The sequence below is a fragment of the Camelina sativa genome, chromosome 20, assembly GCF_000633955.1.
Source record: "Camelina sativa cultivar DH55 chromosome 20, Cs, whole genome shotgun sequence".
Lineage (NCBI taxonomy): Eukaryota > Viridiplantae > Streptophyta > Magnoliopsida > Brassicales > Brassicaceae > Camelina > Camelina sativa.
In genome coordinates this window covers 19564418-19580341 of record NC_025704.1, presented here as the reverse complement: position 1 = coordinate 19580341, position 15924 = coordinate 19564418, and the positions used below count along the sequence as shown (strand labels likewise).

At 34.2% G+C, this 15924-nt stretch overlaps 1 protein-coding gene and 1 pseudogene across 1 annotated transcript; one reads left to right on the top strand and one right to left on the bottom strand.

Moving 5' to 3' along the window:
* On the top strand, window positions 2605-5169 carry LOC104771276 (ER membrane protein complex subunit 2-like). Its single transcript, XM_010495785.2, has 9 exons — window positions 2605-2868; window positions 3385-3449; window positions 3698-3746; window positions 3850-3944; window positions 4024-4109; window positions 4193-4252; window positions 4401-4482; window positions 4605-4718; window positions 4812-5169. Exons 1-9 carry the CDS (start codon window positions 2682-2684, stop codon window positions 4983-4985), a joined length of 912 nt encoding a protein of 303 aa, XP_010494087.1. The 5' UTR covers window positions 2605-2681; the 3' UTR covers window positions 4986-5169.
* On the bottom strand, window positions 5251-7151 carry LOC104772674 (annotated as a pseudogene).

The window sequence follows — 15924 nt, the reverse complement described above, 5'->3', positions numbered from 1 at the left end:
GTCAATACTTTTAATTTAACGATGGTAACGTACTCTCTTCCTCGCTATTATCATTTTTTTTTTCATTAAAACATTATGCTAATATAAGTTTTAGAGACTGATGTGATTTATTCTTGTGATTTTTAGGGTTTTAAGAAGTCACTCCCTATGACGTTTGCCTTGGAGTTTGGCTTTATATATGATTATCCAAGGAGAATTTGTGTTGGCAATGGCAGGTTGTTGATCGGCTTAGATTGTAAGTTATTCATAGTTATTTTACTAATGGTTTCAATGAGTTTGGTAATCTCGGATGGACTGTTCTAAATCCGGTATATGTTTTTTTTCCGTGTCATCTCTATTTATCTTAATGTTCAGTCGAATGGATCCACCACTTAACAACGTTGTTGTTATTTATTTTTGGGCTTTGGTGATTGTAAAATGGTTATAAAGGAGTATGGTAATAATAAGACAATTTACGTCAAATGTTGTTGTTGTTGCAGGTTGATATATTTGGGGGCTTATGGGGTTTCAACATATTTTTATGTGTATAAATGATTTTTTTGTAGGGTAACAAGCTCTCTTTTGTTACTTTGATTTCTTTAGGGTAGGGAGAAAAATTATAAAATTACAACATTATAAGTTTCATAGAAAAAAGAACAAGAAATAAGTATATCAAGATGAGATTATAAAATTATGATAGTTAAATTAAATTTCATGTGAATCCAAAATTTATGGTGAAGCGGTTATTATTTCAAACATTTAGAAATTTGATGAAGGTAAACCAATATAAGTTTATGTTATAAATGCTATACTAAATAATTATATTTACAAATAAAATATTATGTGGATGCGAATCTTTTACTTACTTCCTTATTTGTTGGACTAAAATATACAATCTCAAATTTATAAAATATTATTAAAACTACGGTTATAAGATAAAAAAAACTGGACATACCGTATATGGGACAGGACGGGTTCCGAAACAGACATAAACAGATATACTATCTTTCTCTTACTATTTTTTAATTTACTTAAATCTAATCATCTTCTTTTCTAAACCAAACTGAAAATAAATTGGTACAAAGTTGGATTATGAATGTTAATAACATTTTTAACAAATACATTTACAAATGTAACTCCGCATAGTCCAAACCTAATTGCAAACTTAGTTTTTTTTATAAATTAACCCCGCACGTATGTGCAGGTCTATTCTCTAGTTCTTGATTTAATAGGAGATTCTCTAAAATAGCACCAAAATAAGTTTTTTTTTTCTTTCAAATTTAGCACAACATCTCTAAAATTTAAAAATAACTCTATATTTCAAAATTTAATCTTTCAAAATTAAATCCTAAATTCAAAATACTAAACCCTACCCCCTCAAAACTATACTCTAAATTTGAAATTGAGAACTCAAACCTACAAAAAAATTCTAAAAATTAATTTTAAATATTGTAATGTGTGAAATAATGTTATTTTAAATCCTTGGCACAGAGCAGTGTGGTTTAAAGGACATTTCTTGGCTTACTGTTAGGCGCAGACTTCATACTAGGGACAGACTAATCAGCTGGGGCCTAACCATTCCACCACGTTGTCTCTTGTGTAACTCCCATAACGAGACCCATCAGCATTTGTTCTTTGATTGTCCCTTCTCCAAGGAGGTTTGGTCCTTCTTCACCATCAGATCTCGTGTTGTTCCTCCTCTCGTTTTTGAAGATGGAGTGGTCTGGCTCAAGAACCCTTGTCGAGATAAGAATATTAGTCTAATCATTCGGTTGGCATTTCAATCTTCGGTTTATGCCATTTGGAAAGAACGTAACTTGAGGCTTCATTCATCGACATCAAGACCCTCCTCTGTGTTTATCTTCGATATCAAGAACACCATTCGCTTCCGACTTCATCCTATCGCCCGTGAACAAAGGCTTTCCTCCCAGAATCTGTCAGACAACGCTCTTGCATCGTGGTTCGAGATCTTCCAGCCGTAGATTTACCAAGCCTCGATGATGTGTGATTTCATTTGCTTTCCTTTAACTTGCTATGTTTGTACTCCTTGTATTGGTCTATTGTAGGTGTTACTCTTCCAGGAGGAACTATGTACTTCGAGAAGCAGCCATTTTCCTTGGCATATTACTATAAAATGGTATGTTTTTGAAAAATAAAATAAAAAAATAATGTTATTTTTGGAAATTTATGAAGTGTGTTATAATTGTCCGAAAAATTTGTTATGGTGTTATTTTAGGATATTTCTTTTATTTAAATTGATTAAAAGTTTTAATATTAGGCACATATTAGGATTTATCCATTGAAACCAAACTTGCATTTTGTCCAGGTAGATTTGTAAGAACATCTCTAAAGCTAACTAGGTGCAGTTTTCCAATAAGAAGCTAACTTGTGTTTGTGTATAAGCCTAGCAAGTATGATAAGTTATTCCATTTGTTTTGAATAATTGTAGTTAGTTTTTTTGGTTTATGTCAAAAAAAAAAAAAGGGAAAAAAAAAAGTGTTCTGAGTTAAAAACATAAACGCAGCGTTTATGATTATCATTGACTTGATTGAGCCGGTCATTAGGATCAATCCAAATCGGTACAATTACAAACCGAACCGGTCCGATGTTTTCTTCGTCGTTCCATACTTCCATTAACAGATCCACAAGGTTCGTATGTAAACTACAGTAAAAACCATATCACAAGAGAGACTGAAACAGTGATGGTGACGAAAACAGAGGAGACGGAATTGAACCAGTTCGAGATTCAGGTCGAAAATGGCGGAGGCGGAGCTTGGGAGTATCTTTGTCTCGTTCGTAAGCTCAAACTGCGCCGGTCGGAGAAAGTGTTAAAACACGGTTCCTCGATTTTGAATGATCCCCGGAAACGATCTGCTCTTGGTCCAGATGGTTAGTTCGATTTTCAAATCCACTAATTCATATTTGGTTTGATCTTACTATGTATTTCGTTTGATCTTTGATTGGCTTTGTTAGTCTCTAGATTGATTTTGTGTGTTTTGTCCTGACCACTGAAATTGAAACATGTGTTCTTGTAGGCAGCTTTGTAAGTAATCAATGTTTCTGAAATACTCTTCTCTTGTGTAAGTGAAGCTTAGTGTTCACAATGTTTCAGAATTACTTATCCTTGATGGATTCTATAAGTAATTCAAAATGGATTGTTTCTGCACTAAAGTTTGTATTAATCCTTTGGGCCAATTTAGTGATTAGATTAGTCTTACATAGCAATATTTTTAATGATCCTTACTGTCTTGTTTTCTCTATGGAAAGGGTCTTGCTTTTGCAAGACCCTATGATCTCGGTTACTATAGCTATAACCAAAACTGGATTAAGGAATGTTGCTGTTGTATGTTTTTATGCACATGTAACAAATGAATCTCTTTTTGTTTCTTTGTTTTTGGGATACAGAATGGACTCTAAATGAGCAGGTGGCAATTGCAGCTATGGATTGTCAATGTCTTGATGTTGCACAGGTGTGTATAGTATAGTGGATCATCTCATGTCAAGATCAAATGCTGAAGCTGTAGCATTTAACGTTATATATTTCTATGGATGCATTGTGATAGGAGTTAAATGTGGTATAATTTGTTCCTAGAGAATGAAGGATTGAGAAGCAAACCCTTCCATTTTCCCCAATTTATCTCACACTTCTCTCAGATTTTGAGAAATCGATGTTGATATCTAAAAACGAGTCCACCTTTGGATTTTTTTTTGTTCGCAGAAATGCATTAAGGTTTTGCAGAAAAAATTTCCAGGGAGCAAAAGGGTTGGTAAGTAAATTTATCAGTAATGATAAATTTAGGAGTTAAATGTGGTATAATTTTGAGTGTAGTCTATATTGATCCAAGTCTGAGTCTCATTTTGGAATGATAGGGAGGCTGGAGGCGTTACTGCTTGAAGCAAAGGGATTATGGGGAGAGGCTGAGGAAGCATATTCAAGCCTTTTGGAGGATAATCCACTCGACCAAGTAAGTCTTCGTACCTTTTCCTCGATAAAAACCATTCTCATATATAGTTTTGTAAGTAGAAATGAAATGTCTCATACAGGCGATACACAAACGAAGAGTGGCTATATCCAAGGCACTAGGAAAACCTTCCATAGCCATTGAGCTTCTTAACAAATATCTTCAACTGTGAGTGCTTACTTATCCCAATTACCATTAAAATAGAGACCCACCAGATCATGATATCACTTAATCGTTTCTGTTGTGTGTAGATTTATGGCTGATCACGATGCATGGAAAGAACTTGCAGAGCTTTATCTGTCCTTGCAAATGTAAACCTTTTTCTATCCTCTTTCTTCCCCTCCAAATTATGTTGCAGAAACGAATTAGTATCTAGCATCTAGTAACATCAGTCTTTTATTTTAGACTGTCTCTTGGCGTTCGTTCCCACCCAATTTATGCTTTGTGTCTTGGTTACAGGTACAAACAAGCAGCTTTCTGCTACGAAGAGCTCATACTATCTCAGCCTATTGTTCCACTGTACCACCTAGCATATGCTGATGTAAGAAGTTTTAACTTCCTCAAAACATACCACCACATATTGATCAAATTTTGAGTTTTTAGTATTTGTTCTTCATTACATTTTTTCCTTTGTTTTCTATGAAACTCATAATATATAATCAGGTTCTCTACACAATCGGTGGAATAGAAAACCTTATCTCAGCAAGAAAATACTATGCAGCCACCATAGATTTAACAGGCGGCAAAAACACCAGAGCTCTTCTAGGAATCTGCTTGGTAAAGTCTCTTTCTCCTCTTCTATTGTAATTTTTGCAGATTATCTATTTGCAACTGATATATAATTGACGAAACCCGCTTTTCCTCCTTCAGTGTGCATCTGCCATTGCGCAGCTCTCAAAAGGCAGGAACAAAGAGGACAAAGACGCGACGGCAGCCCTAGAGCTTCATTCTCTGGCTGCAGCTGCAGTAGAGAAAGAGTACAAGCAAAAAGTTCCGGCCAAACTCCAGCTCGTCTCTTCCGTGTTAAGAAGCCTGAAAATTTGATCGCAAGACGCAAACACTGTTTCTTCAGTGATAAAGAATGAGCCATTATAGCACACTTAGCAGTAGTAGATAGTCGAAAAAATCGAACTCGAATTTCAAATAACTTCCTTTAAAGTTTAAACTAAAGAGAACTTTGTTTACTTTTAACATAACAAAACCAAATGATTTATTTGTTATTTGACTACTGTATTTACAAATTGAAACAGACTTTAAATGGCTACAACAGCGTTTGACCAAAATGGTTTCTCCAGCTCTTAACCACTCCTTAGCATTTACGGTTTCCATGCTTACGGCGTTCATGAGCTTCTTGTGTATCCATTCGAATGCGCTCAACATACATTGGAAGACGGATAATCTCGTCCATCTCCTTGAGCAAAACCTTCTCTGTGATGTCATCGTTAATGCACGCTATCACACTACGACCAGTTCGCATACTGTTTGGTTCAGATTTATCAACTCTGATCCTCAAACTAACCCATACTTTCTTGTGCTGATCCCATGAACACTCTACAATCTTCCGACAGTAATTGGCCAGGTTATTGTCCCAACCATCACCTCTAAATTCAATTAAATCGTCTTCCATAAGCCTCAACTTCCCATATTCTTGCAAGAAGAGCATCGGACGACCATACTTGTCCATGTCAAAAAGAAAATCAAGTGTTTCCACAAACTTCCATTTCAGTAGACCCTTGTCTGCTCCGAAAACATAAGGATCATCCCATCCTTGAAATATTACACCGTCTGATTTATGTGAAAGCGATGGAATCAACTCCTGGAAAACCTTCTTCTTCACAGAAGAGAGTACACAAAAAGCCTTGATCCGTACCCCAAAAGGCTCCATCTCGTATCTATACCAATGGTTCGCCGCCATCTTCTTATCACCTCTCTATTAAGAATATCCCATCTCTCACTGAAAGGCCGATCCGCCACTGATTCCCCGTTGAGCGCAACCAAATCATAGACGAGGTACCTCCTCGCCTGCCACTCCCTTCCTGATCTATCCTTAATTGTATCTACAACCATCTCTCCATCAAGCAGTGTTTCATGATGCACTTTATAATCACTTGGGTCGTGCCTACGAGGGAACCGCATTTGCACCCTTCTAAATCTGAACATCCTGTCTACTAGATAACATCCACCTCTAGTCAAGAGCATCATGTACCGCGTTCCATCCGCCTTCCATGTAGCGTAATAGTACTTCTGCCTCAATAGTTGCAAGGCCTCCCTGCCTAACGACACAGGGTGCGAGCCAGGGAACTTCTTAAATTCTTTCAATTTCAGCATCTCTTTAAATAATTTCTGGTAGGATACCTCTTGAGCATACGGTATGTCATCCCCTAAAATGTCATCATTGGACAACGTCATCACATTCTCCTCCGGATTGTTTCCTTGCATTGCAGGGTAGTAAGGGTAAGACAGAGCATTATCATCATCGTCTTTAACAACTTCTTCACACCTCTTCCATTCAGGAGTTGGTGGGCAAATAAAGCTCCCAGGCTTAACTTCGTGATAAAAACTGTACAGAGCATCAATGTAGTCTGGTTTGTAGATCCCAGGCGGGCGAGCTTCGGAAAACATGTTTAGAGCTTGTGTAACAGTCATCATCGGTCTAGACCGCATAAGGTAATGAACAATCATAAAACCTGTACGATTATGCCCGTGTGTACAATGGACCAGAACATATTTCCCTGAGGATTTGGCTTCCTTGAACTGATTAATCTCGTTGAAGAATCTGTTGACAGACACATTATCCGGCACAGAATCACGACCGCTGCAAGGAATCTTAACATACTCGATACGGTACTGTATTAACTCGGTGTAGGGATGATAGTAACGAGTTGTATTTGTGAGATCAATCACCAGACCAATCTCCATCCTTTTACTATTTAACCACTGCTTCAAAGTGTATGTTTTGTCCCGAGGAACACAGCCGTTGTAAGTTTCACTGAGAGGAACTTTTGAAGGAATGATGAATCCTATATCTTGACCAAAACTTGGACAATCTAACCAACCTTGAGGGATGCTTCTTACGTACTGGTCACGGAAACTTGTCTGTCTCAATCTTTTCCTTTCTTCTTCACAGTATTGGATTCGGTCTTCGAGATATCTCTTAGAGGAAGAAGATGATCTACATGATCTTTCTTCTGAATACATCGTAGAGATCATTCTATAACTAAAGGGCAAAAGAACAACACCGAGTCTTCTGTTTTGTCTGATTTATCTAAGCAAGAAAACCCCTAGACCTGTGGAGCCATCGGTTTCTCAAACGAACACGTTTCCGGATTCACTACTCTTAACACCACGAAGAAGATGCAACGAATCACGGTGAAGGGATTCAAAGAAAGAAAAAAATCAAACGAGAAGATTCGTCAAGGAGACTGAAACTGCGATCTGAAATTTCAAAACCCTAAATCGTCGACGAGAAGATATATGGGAAAAGAAATTAATAAGAGGCGACGAATTCGTATTTATAGTGGTAATAGGTAGTATCCGCTCATTGGGCGGATTTGTTTTTCTTTCTTAGTTTTTACATGTGTTATTTTTAATTCTTTAATTGTATTTTTTAATAAATCTGGATATACATAAATTTATATGTTTTATTATGTTTTTAATCTTTTAACTTCATTGTTGTATTACTTAAATTTGCTGACCATTTTTTTGTTATATATAAATTTGTTTTTTTTTTAATTATTATAGTAGTTTTTTTTAAGTTGTGTAAGATATTTTATGATAATATATTAGTTATTTTTATTTTTCTTTTTCTATTATTTTCTTTTTTTAATTTTTTCATGAATATAGGAGTTGTATGTGGAGTTTAATGAGAGCTTATATGGTTTGATGAGAGCTTTAACAATTAGTAAAAACATTTCTTTTTTATTTGTCAAAACTTTTCTCATGATATAGTTTTTATGTATGATCCTTATATTTGTTTTTTCCCTATACAACATTAACTTTTAATAGAGTCACTTATTTGTTTATTTTTAATAATGAAACTAATTAATAAGCAATTCTCTTTTAGTCTTATACAATAAGGAAATTGTTTTTAATTCTCTTTAAAATTTCTTTCATACGCATGAGTTGTTTTAGTTATACAGATTTGTGTTTTTACGAAGATATTGATGTATTGATTATTTATAGTTTAAATAAAATGATATTGTATTATGATTTGCTTATGTATTTTTAAATTTCACTAAATTCTTGTTTTATTTGTTTGATGATTTTTATTTTATTTTATTTAAACACTGTCAAAATTTTGGGAATTATTTGGGAGCTTCTAAGAGATTAAAAAATAAAATATACAAAATAAAAATACTAGAGTATAAAAATAATCAAAGATAAGAAACATAAAATATGTAAGTTTCTTATAAAATATGATTAATCTTAAAATATATATATCAATATTTACCGTTATACCGTATTTGAATCACTTGAACCTCTTATAAACATAAAAATATGAAATATCTACAAACTAAAACCAATATTTTCTTCCAAATCTTCAAAAGTGACATAAAAACTATATTTGAAACAACATTAGTTATATTGAGAAATAATGTAATAGAATTCTATTTTTTTTTATGGAGGATTTGATATATGATGGTGATTAGTGAAGTGATTGCTATTTATAAGGAAACTGTTGATAAAAATGTGTAGGTCTGAAATGACCGCACCGGGATTCCCAATCCTTACACAAGATCCATGGGAAACGATCACACCAGAACCCCTAATTCCGACGAGACAGCCGGCGTAGAAATCGCTCCTTACAAAAACTTCCATAAATACACCAAACCCCACTTCATCTAGTTACTGAGTCGCACAACTAACCACCCCTAACGACCGAGTAACAAGAGAGGTGGGCTGAAATATTTGATTTCGTCCAGCCACAGACAACACTTCCCCACGAATACTCCGATTCACTATCAACTCCTCCAGTGCCGATCGACACCTCCACCTGGTTTCGATCGTCACCCAACACACCACTTGCGATACAACACACATGGTGTAGATCGACACTCTCCTAGTGTCGGTCGACACTGATGCCCATGGCATCACTTCCGTCGATCTCTCCTCATCCAAACCTGACTCCAGCTGTTCTCCTATGACCCAAACACACCACAACATGCTGTGTCGACCGACACCACCTTGGTGTCGCTCAACACCCCAACATTGCCACCACGCATCAATGGAAAACGTTGATGTTAACCTTCGGTTAATTCACAAACTAACCGTTTATTCCACAAATCCAACGGTGGATATGGAGTCTATAACACCACAAAGCTCCCCACCAAATTTCAGCCAAATGACTCTGTTTCATCCTTCAAACGTTACCCCGAAGTAGCCATCTCGGACTAGTCCGCGCTGTCCATCGGTAAGTGTTGGTGTCAAACGAGACCAACCCAGAAACCATGACCAGGGCCTTCCTTCAAGCTCGTTTCCGCCACAAAACTCTAATCCTCCACAACCATCGATTCTCCAATCGATCTAACACCAAAACAACACAACTTACCTGAATAACAGCTAGGAGAGAGTCTCTTTGTCTCTCTCAGTTGACCACCAAGTACTCCCATCCTTCCTCCACACCCATGAGGAAGATCTATCTCCTTTATCCTTCTCTTACGACACAACCGGAACTCAGCCCTCTTCGCTCCTCACCCCAAAAGCAAACTTGGCTCACACTGGAGGCAACAACTCCATCTCTTTTTCCCTTTCCCTTGGTGGCTGCGACCAAGAGATGTAAAAAGGAGAAGAAGATTCCCGTCTCCTTATAAAGCTTGGGTTCTGGTTTAATTCCACCAAACCATCAAACCGTTCGCAAAATAATCCAAACCCGCAGCCAGAACCAACTTGTGGTGTCGAGTGACATTACGCCATGGTGTCGGTCGACACTCCAACTCCAAAATTGGTTTGCGGGCGTTACAATGTCATCCAAAATTGATCATAAATTACAAACTAATTTGACTTAATTGTGTTTTTAATGCAGTTCGATTGTTTTGTTTTAATGTGAAAAAATTCTTAGAGGTTAGTGGGTTAAATGAGTTAATTGTACAATTAAGATGATTAAAATAAAAGATTAATATATATATATATATATATATATAGAGATAAAGATTAAAATAAAAAACAAATTTCTAATGCACCAATAGGAGGAGAGATGATACTCAACATATAAGAATTATTAAGTTAGGCCTTGAATGGCAAGTAGATTCTGCAATAGTTTTTGGATTTATCAACAATGGAAATTTTTTCCCCTCTTCATTCTTGGTATATTTGCTCTAAGATGTGAGAAATGAAGAAAAAAAACCATATATATAAAAGTAAGGTTTTGGTCTCTCCTTATTGGTTGATTTTCATTTAATACTTTCTAATTTTTTTATTGTTTTTATTTGCTTTCTAATTGTTTAATTACTTTAAACAATATTTAAGACCCAATTAACACAATACATTTAATTCATACATAAAAATAAAATTATAACTGAAAATAAAATAAATTATGCATTAATCATATTCCACCACTCAATTTTATTCAAACACAATAAATAATATTTGTAACTCCAATAATTCTAAATGTAACTTCCATCAATTCTTATCATATAAATAAGCATGGTCTCATTCTCTCACAAATACCAGCTAACGAACCGAACCCCCAAATACCTGACTCTCCTTCCGTCAACGCTGCCCACTCGACTACAAGTAAAGGTGAAGACCCCCTGGACTCTCCTCCCTTCATTCATTGAGTTAGAGGAATCCATAGGAAGCCCACCCGTTATGCATTGCATGAAAGAACCTTTCTTTTTTGTATGACTTCTCTTTTGCCTCAGGTCGAATGAATACGAAAGGGAGATCAATCCAAAAAAACAAAAAAAGGCCATGAATGAAGAAGTTGGGCCTTTCACCCTCTTTCTAGTTACTCTGGGAGCTGATCTGATAAATGCACTTCAAAGGGAGGGAAGGCTAGGAATCTCGTTTTTGCTCCTCGTACACATCTTCCTCAGTCCGGGCATTCCGACCGGCGGAATAGGCATTCATATAATCCATTTAGCCATCTGAGGCACCTCTATTGGATGAGTTGACCTCACCTCTTTCATTCAGATCTGCAGAGACAACTGGAACAGAAGCTGCACTGGAAGAGGTAGCTAAGCCTGCCGAATCTTGGGAATTAAAATCTGTTACCGACCTACGTTGAAAATAAACCAGCAGCTAACTGCTGAGTAAGAAGGGCAGGGTCGGTACTCTGTAGGTGGAACAAAGTAAGGTCGAGAGTCGCGAGTCAAGAAAGGAATTTTCTTAGCACCAAAGGATTATAAGTTAGAGTTAGACGATGGTTCAGATGTTATGAAGCACAAGGGTGCAGGTAAAGACTACGTCACTGAAGAGTGGTTTGAAGAACAATACAACGATCCCTGCTCGGACAGTAACTGGTCGAAAAAGCCTCTGCTAAAGATCGTCTTTCTAGCAAAATGACATTCTCCTAACTGAGAGAGTCAAGGGCAGCTCTTNCAACAGACCGGGTTGGCCTTGGACTTCGACCGGGCATGAGAACACAACATCGGGTTTTTATTGACATTTTTACTTTCTCATTTTCACATTTTCACATTTTCACATTTTCACATTCTCTCATTCTCTTCCACTTCTCTCATTCTCTTCCACAATATCTCAAATCTTTTTTTTTTTTCAATTTCTTATATTTGTTGTATGGGTTACAAATAACCAAATGAAATATCATTGTAAAATTTTAATTTTAGAGACTACATGATATATATATATATATATATATATATTATATTGTTCTTATTTTTACAGATTCATCTCCATTATCTAATTTGGATTATCATCTTATAAGTAATCATTATCTCCTCCTCTCTCACCAATATCAAATGTTGTTATATCTAATATGTGTTGTAAGAGTTTGATTCTATATTTTAATTTAGAAAGTATTATATATGATTAACATTGTTTTCAATTTTCTTTATTTATATAAAAATAAAATATTTCTTTTATATTTCTTGCATTTCTAATCTATTCATATTTATTTTTAAAATTTTCATAGCTAAATTTAAATTCACATATGTTGGTTTTAACAAAAGATCAAGTTTATTTGAGAATCTATTTTAAAAGGGTTATCTTCATTATCTATTTTAGATTAGCATCTTATAAGTCATTATATTTCATACTCTTACAATATTCACCACACAATAAGATGATGAAGTTGAAAAGATCCATCTCTAGTTCTTTATTATGTACTATGGTTATCTCACATATTCATGTATCGTTTTTAATAATTTAGAGTGATCAATATAATTATCCATTTATAAAGTCTATTTTATTTTGTAAAGTCTATTTTGTTTTGTGATCCAATAGATAAATATGTAAGGATCAGTATAATATTTATTTTATTTAAGATTTGAGGTTTTTGAAAACAAAAAGAACTTAATTACAAAAAATGATTTTCTTGATTTAAGCAAAATGAAAAAATGATAACTGGAAGTGAAATATTGAAAATAATATAATTATTAAAATCCCACTTAACTAAATCCTCTAAAGATGAAACCATTGGTATGAAATCTAGCACTATAAATTAAATTGATAAGTGAAAACCAAAAAAAAAACAAAAGGATTGAAGTTATTCTTGGGGTTTTAAAAAATCTTTAGATTGAAGTTTATATAATTTTTTAAGAAAACTAATTTAGTTTGTCACTTCAAAAGTAATATTTTCAATTTGGAATATTATGTGTGAGTGTTGAGTTTATATCAACAAAACAATCAAAAAGTGTAAGTTTAAATTTTGATTGAGCCACTTGGTATTCCTTTTCTTTTAAGTCAAAATAAATTAAAATATTTATTTATAATTAACCCACTTTTAAAGGTATGTAACTCCATTTAACTCAAATGTAACTCCTACCCAATAATTTTACATTCATTCCTCCAACTAATATATTTATCTTTCAAGAAAAAATGTTTTTGGTTAAATTTTAATATTTTTTAATTATTTTAATTGCTTTAAACTTTGAAATGAGGAATATTCTATATACAATAATTTTATATGTAGTTACTAATTTTTTTGATAATTTTATTTGATTCAATTTTACTATACTACAGTCTTATGTTTACAATGTCATTAAGAAAAACTCTTTATATCAATGTTTAACCTCTATAAAACATGGTAAACATAGATTCTCTCATATTAGGAAAATGTTTAAATTTCTATATTATTATTTATATTAATATAACTTATCAATTTGTAACAATTTTTTTAGTATTTGTTAATTTTTGATTAATAGAAAAGTTTATATATTTTAAATTTTGTATAATAAATAACCATACCAAAAAAATATTGACAGGAGTGTTATTTTGAGAAATTTCTATAAAATTTTTTGAGATTCATAATTAGTATAATTTTTTTGAGATTCATACATTAATAAAACAATATTTTAGTTTAAGAAAATTTAAGAAATATAATCAAAACTATTATGCATACAACCACATATTGCGTGGACTAATTACCTAGTTGACTATAAAGTGAGCGTCTTTATTATGCTGGGATCATGTTGATACATTTTGGATTATATTATTGAAAATCAATTTGCTTTTTATTCTTAATTAGTGGTTCTCTCTTTTTTTTTTGGACAGAATATATAGTTCTCTAAGAAATGAGAGAAAGTGAAGAAAAAATGGTTATAAAGTGAGTGTCTTAATTATTAAAAAATGTTTATAAAGTGAAGCAGGTTGGAGGATCATGTTGATTCATTTTGTGATAAATTATTAAAAAAATAAAAATAAAGCCAAGACTTCAAAAGAACCTTGATTACAATTTAGTTAACTCAAACACCAAAATCATCAAATAAAAAAAGATATAAATTAAAGAGTAAATATAAGCAAATGAAATATATATTGTTTTACCTCTTTCTATGGAGGCATAAAAATATTTTTTTACCTCTTTCTGAGAAAGACCCATTACGGGGGAAAACCCTATCCTTCAATAGTTCAATGGTGTTATTAGTGAGGCCAGTGAGCTTATCTTTACACTAGGGTCATTGTCTAAGTCGTTTTATATTCTATAGTCGTTTTATATTCTATATTTTGATCCGAGGAGTAACAGTATTAGAGAAGTTTTGTTTGAAGGAATTGTGGTTGTGGGTGATGACTTTAGATGCCGTTATGGACGTGATAACTACTGTATATACAGCATCGATGTTTTCCCAAATCATATCGAGAGTCTCATGTCTTTGTAACTCAGTGCCTTCCTCGCTCAATGTTTTCGTTTGTTTTCCCTTTTATCGACTCTTAATGTATATCTTGTTTATTTGATTTTCTAGTGATATGCATACATATATTTAAAGCTAGCGACTGTAAATCTCTTAGAAATAATGGCATGAATGTGTGATATGGAGAGAAAACAAACAAACTAAGAATTGTACGTTAGAGAAGGCCTGATAAGAATCTTAGTGAATATTAATGGTTTTTGTCTACCGGATGCAAAAAAACATATATACGCTCTCACAACTTAATTTCTGGCCACATGATATGGATATACACAAACTTTGTTTATACAACAGCAAGATGAAGTTATTGTCAAATTACTATCTGCAATACGTATTGACACCATTGTTTCGTACACAAAATTGGTATTCACAGAGATTTGCTACGATAACCTACAATTTATTAGAAACAACTAAAATAATCTATTAAAATTTTAAAATATTTGTATAGCATATTTTTACCATATTACCCTTGCATATATCATTACAAGAAACTGGCCATATAACCACCATTTTTGCAGTCACTAATCAATCAAATCAGTCGCTAAAACGAAATAGCCACTGTTAGCTACCAAATATTCCGGTTGCATATGGACGGTAGCTAAATGGTTTTTCGGTCGCCAATAGTTGCCACTGGTCGCCAACAGTTGCTATATAGCAACTGGCTTGCAACGCCCCGTTTCAGTAGCTAAATAGCAATCAAAGAGCTACCAGTTATTCAGAAGCGCAACTAAATTAGCTCCCACAATAACAGTAACTAGTTGGCCACAGTTTTAGTTACCAGAATAAATAGTGGCTCTTTGCCACTAGCCACTGTTGGCGACTTTAATATTTGGTGGCTATATAGCCACTGTTGGCGACTTTAATATTCGGCGACTTTAATACCGGTGGCTAGATGGCCACGGTTTTAGTTACCAAAATAGATGGTCGCCCTTTGACGTAGCCACTGTGGGAGACATTACTATTTGGTGGCTATATAATAACAATTAGGCACCATTGTATTCATTGGCATTTAGCTACTGAACTGGAATCAGATTAATATATCTAAATTGGTGGCTATTTTATCTTAGCCACTGTTTTGCCCTACGAAGTTGGTCGCTTATGGCAACCGCTTTAGAATAAAATATATCCAAAAGACATTCTTCATTCATCCAAAATACATTCTGATCCAAGCATACATAATATGTTTTAAGGTTTTTTCACAATCAAAAGAGATTACAAAACATCCATGTTCCGGTTAGACACAATGAAAACAAGATAGATAGATAAGGGAGAGAAAGTCATTATTACTCAAGTCAATATCACGGCTGATCTACTGGTGTAGTGATGGTAGTTGGCATTCTTGTGATTGTTTGAACCAAGATGTTCAGAGAGGCTTGAAGTGTGTCAAACTTGCCACTTAGGGTGGCAACTTGGTCACCAAGGGAGGAGACAGTGGTTTTCATCTCCGCAAACTCTGTCTCCAAGTGATTTTGGCGTGAGGGACATGGTGTGGAAGACTGCAAAGCCTCACCACGATGATGATGCACAGACCCTATGCCAAACCGGTATCCCTTGACCACAGGTACTTGCTATTCAAAATTAAAACAATTTGTTAACCATAAGTATATATTAACTTATTAAGCATGTGTTGAGATGAGTTATTAAAATTAATAAAAGTCCATTAAAACTAGAAACGAAGGTGA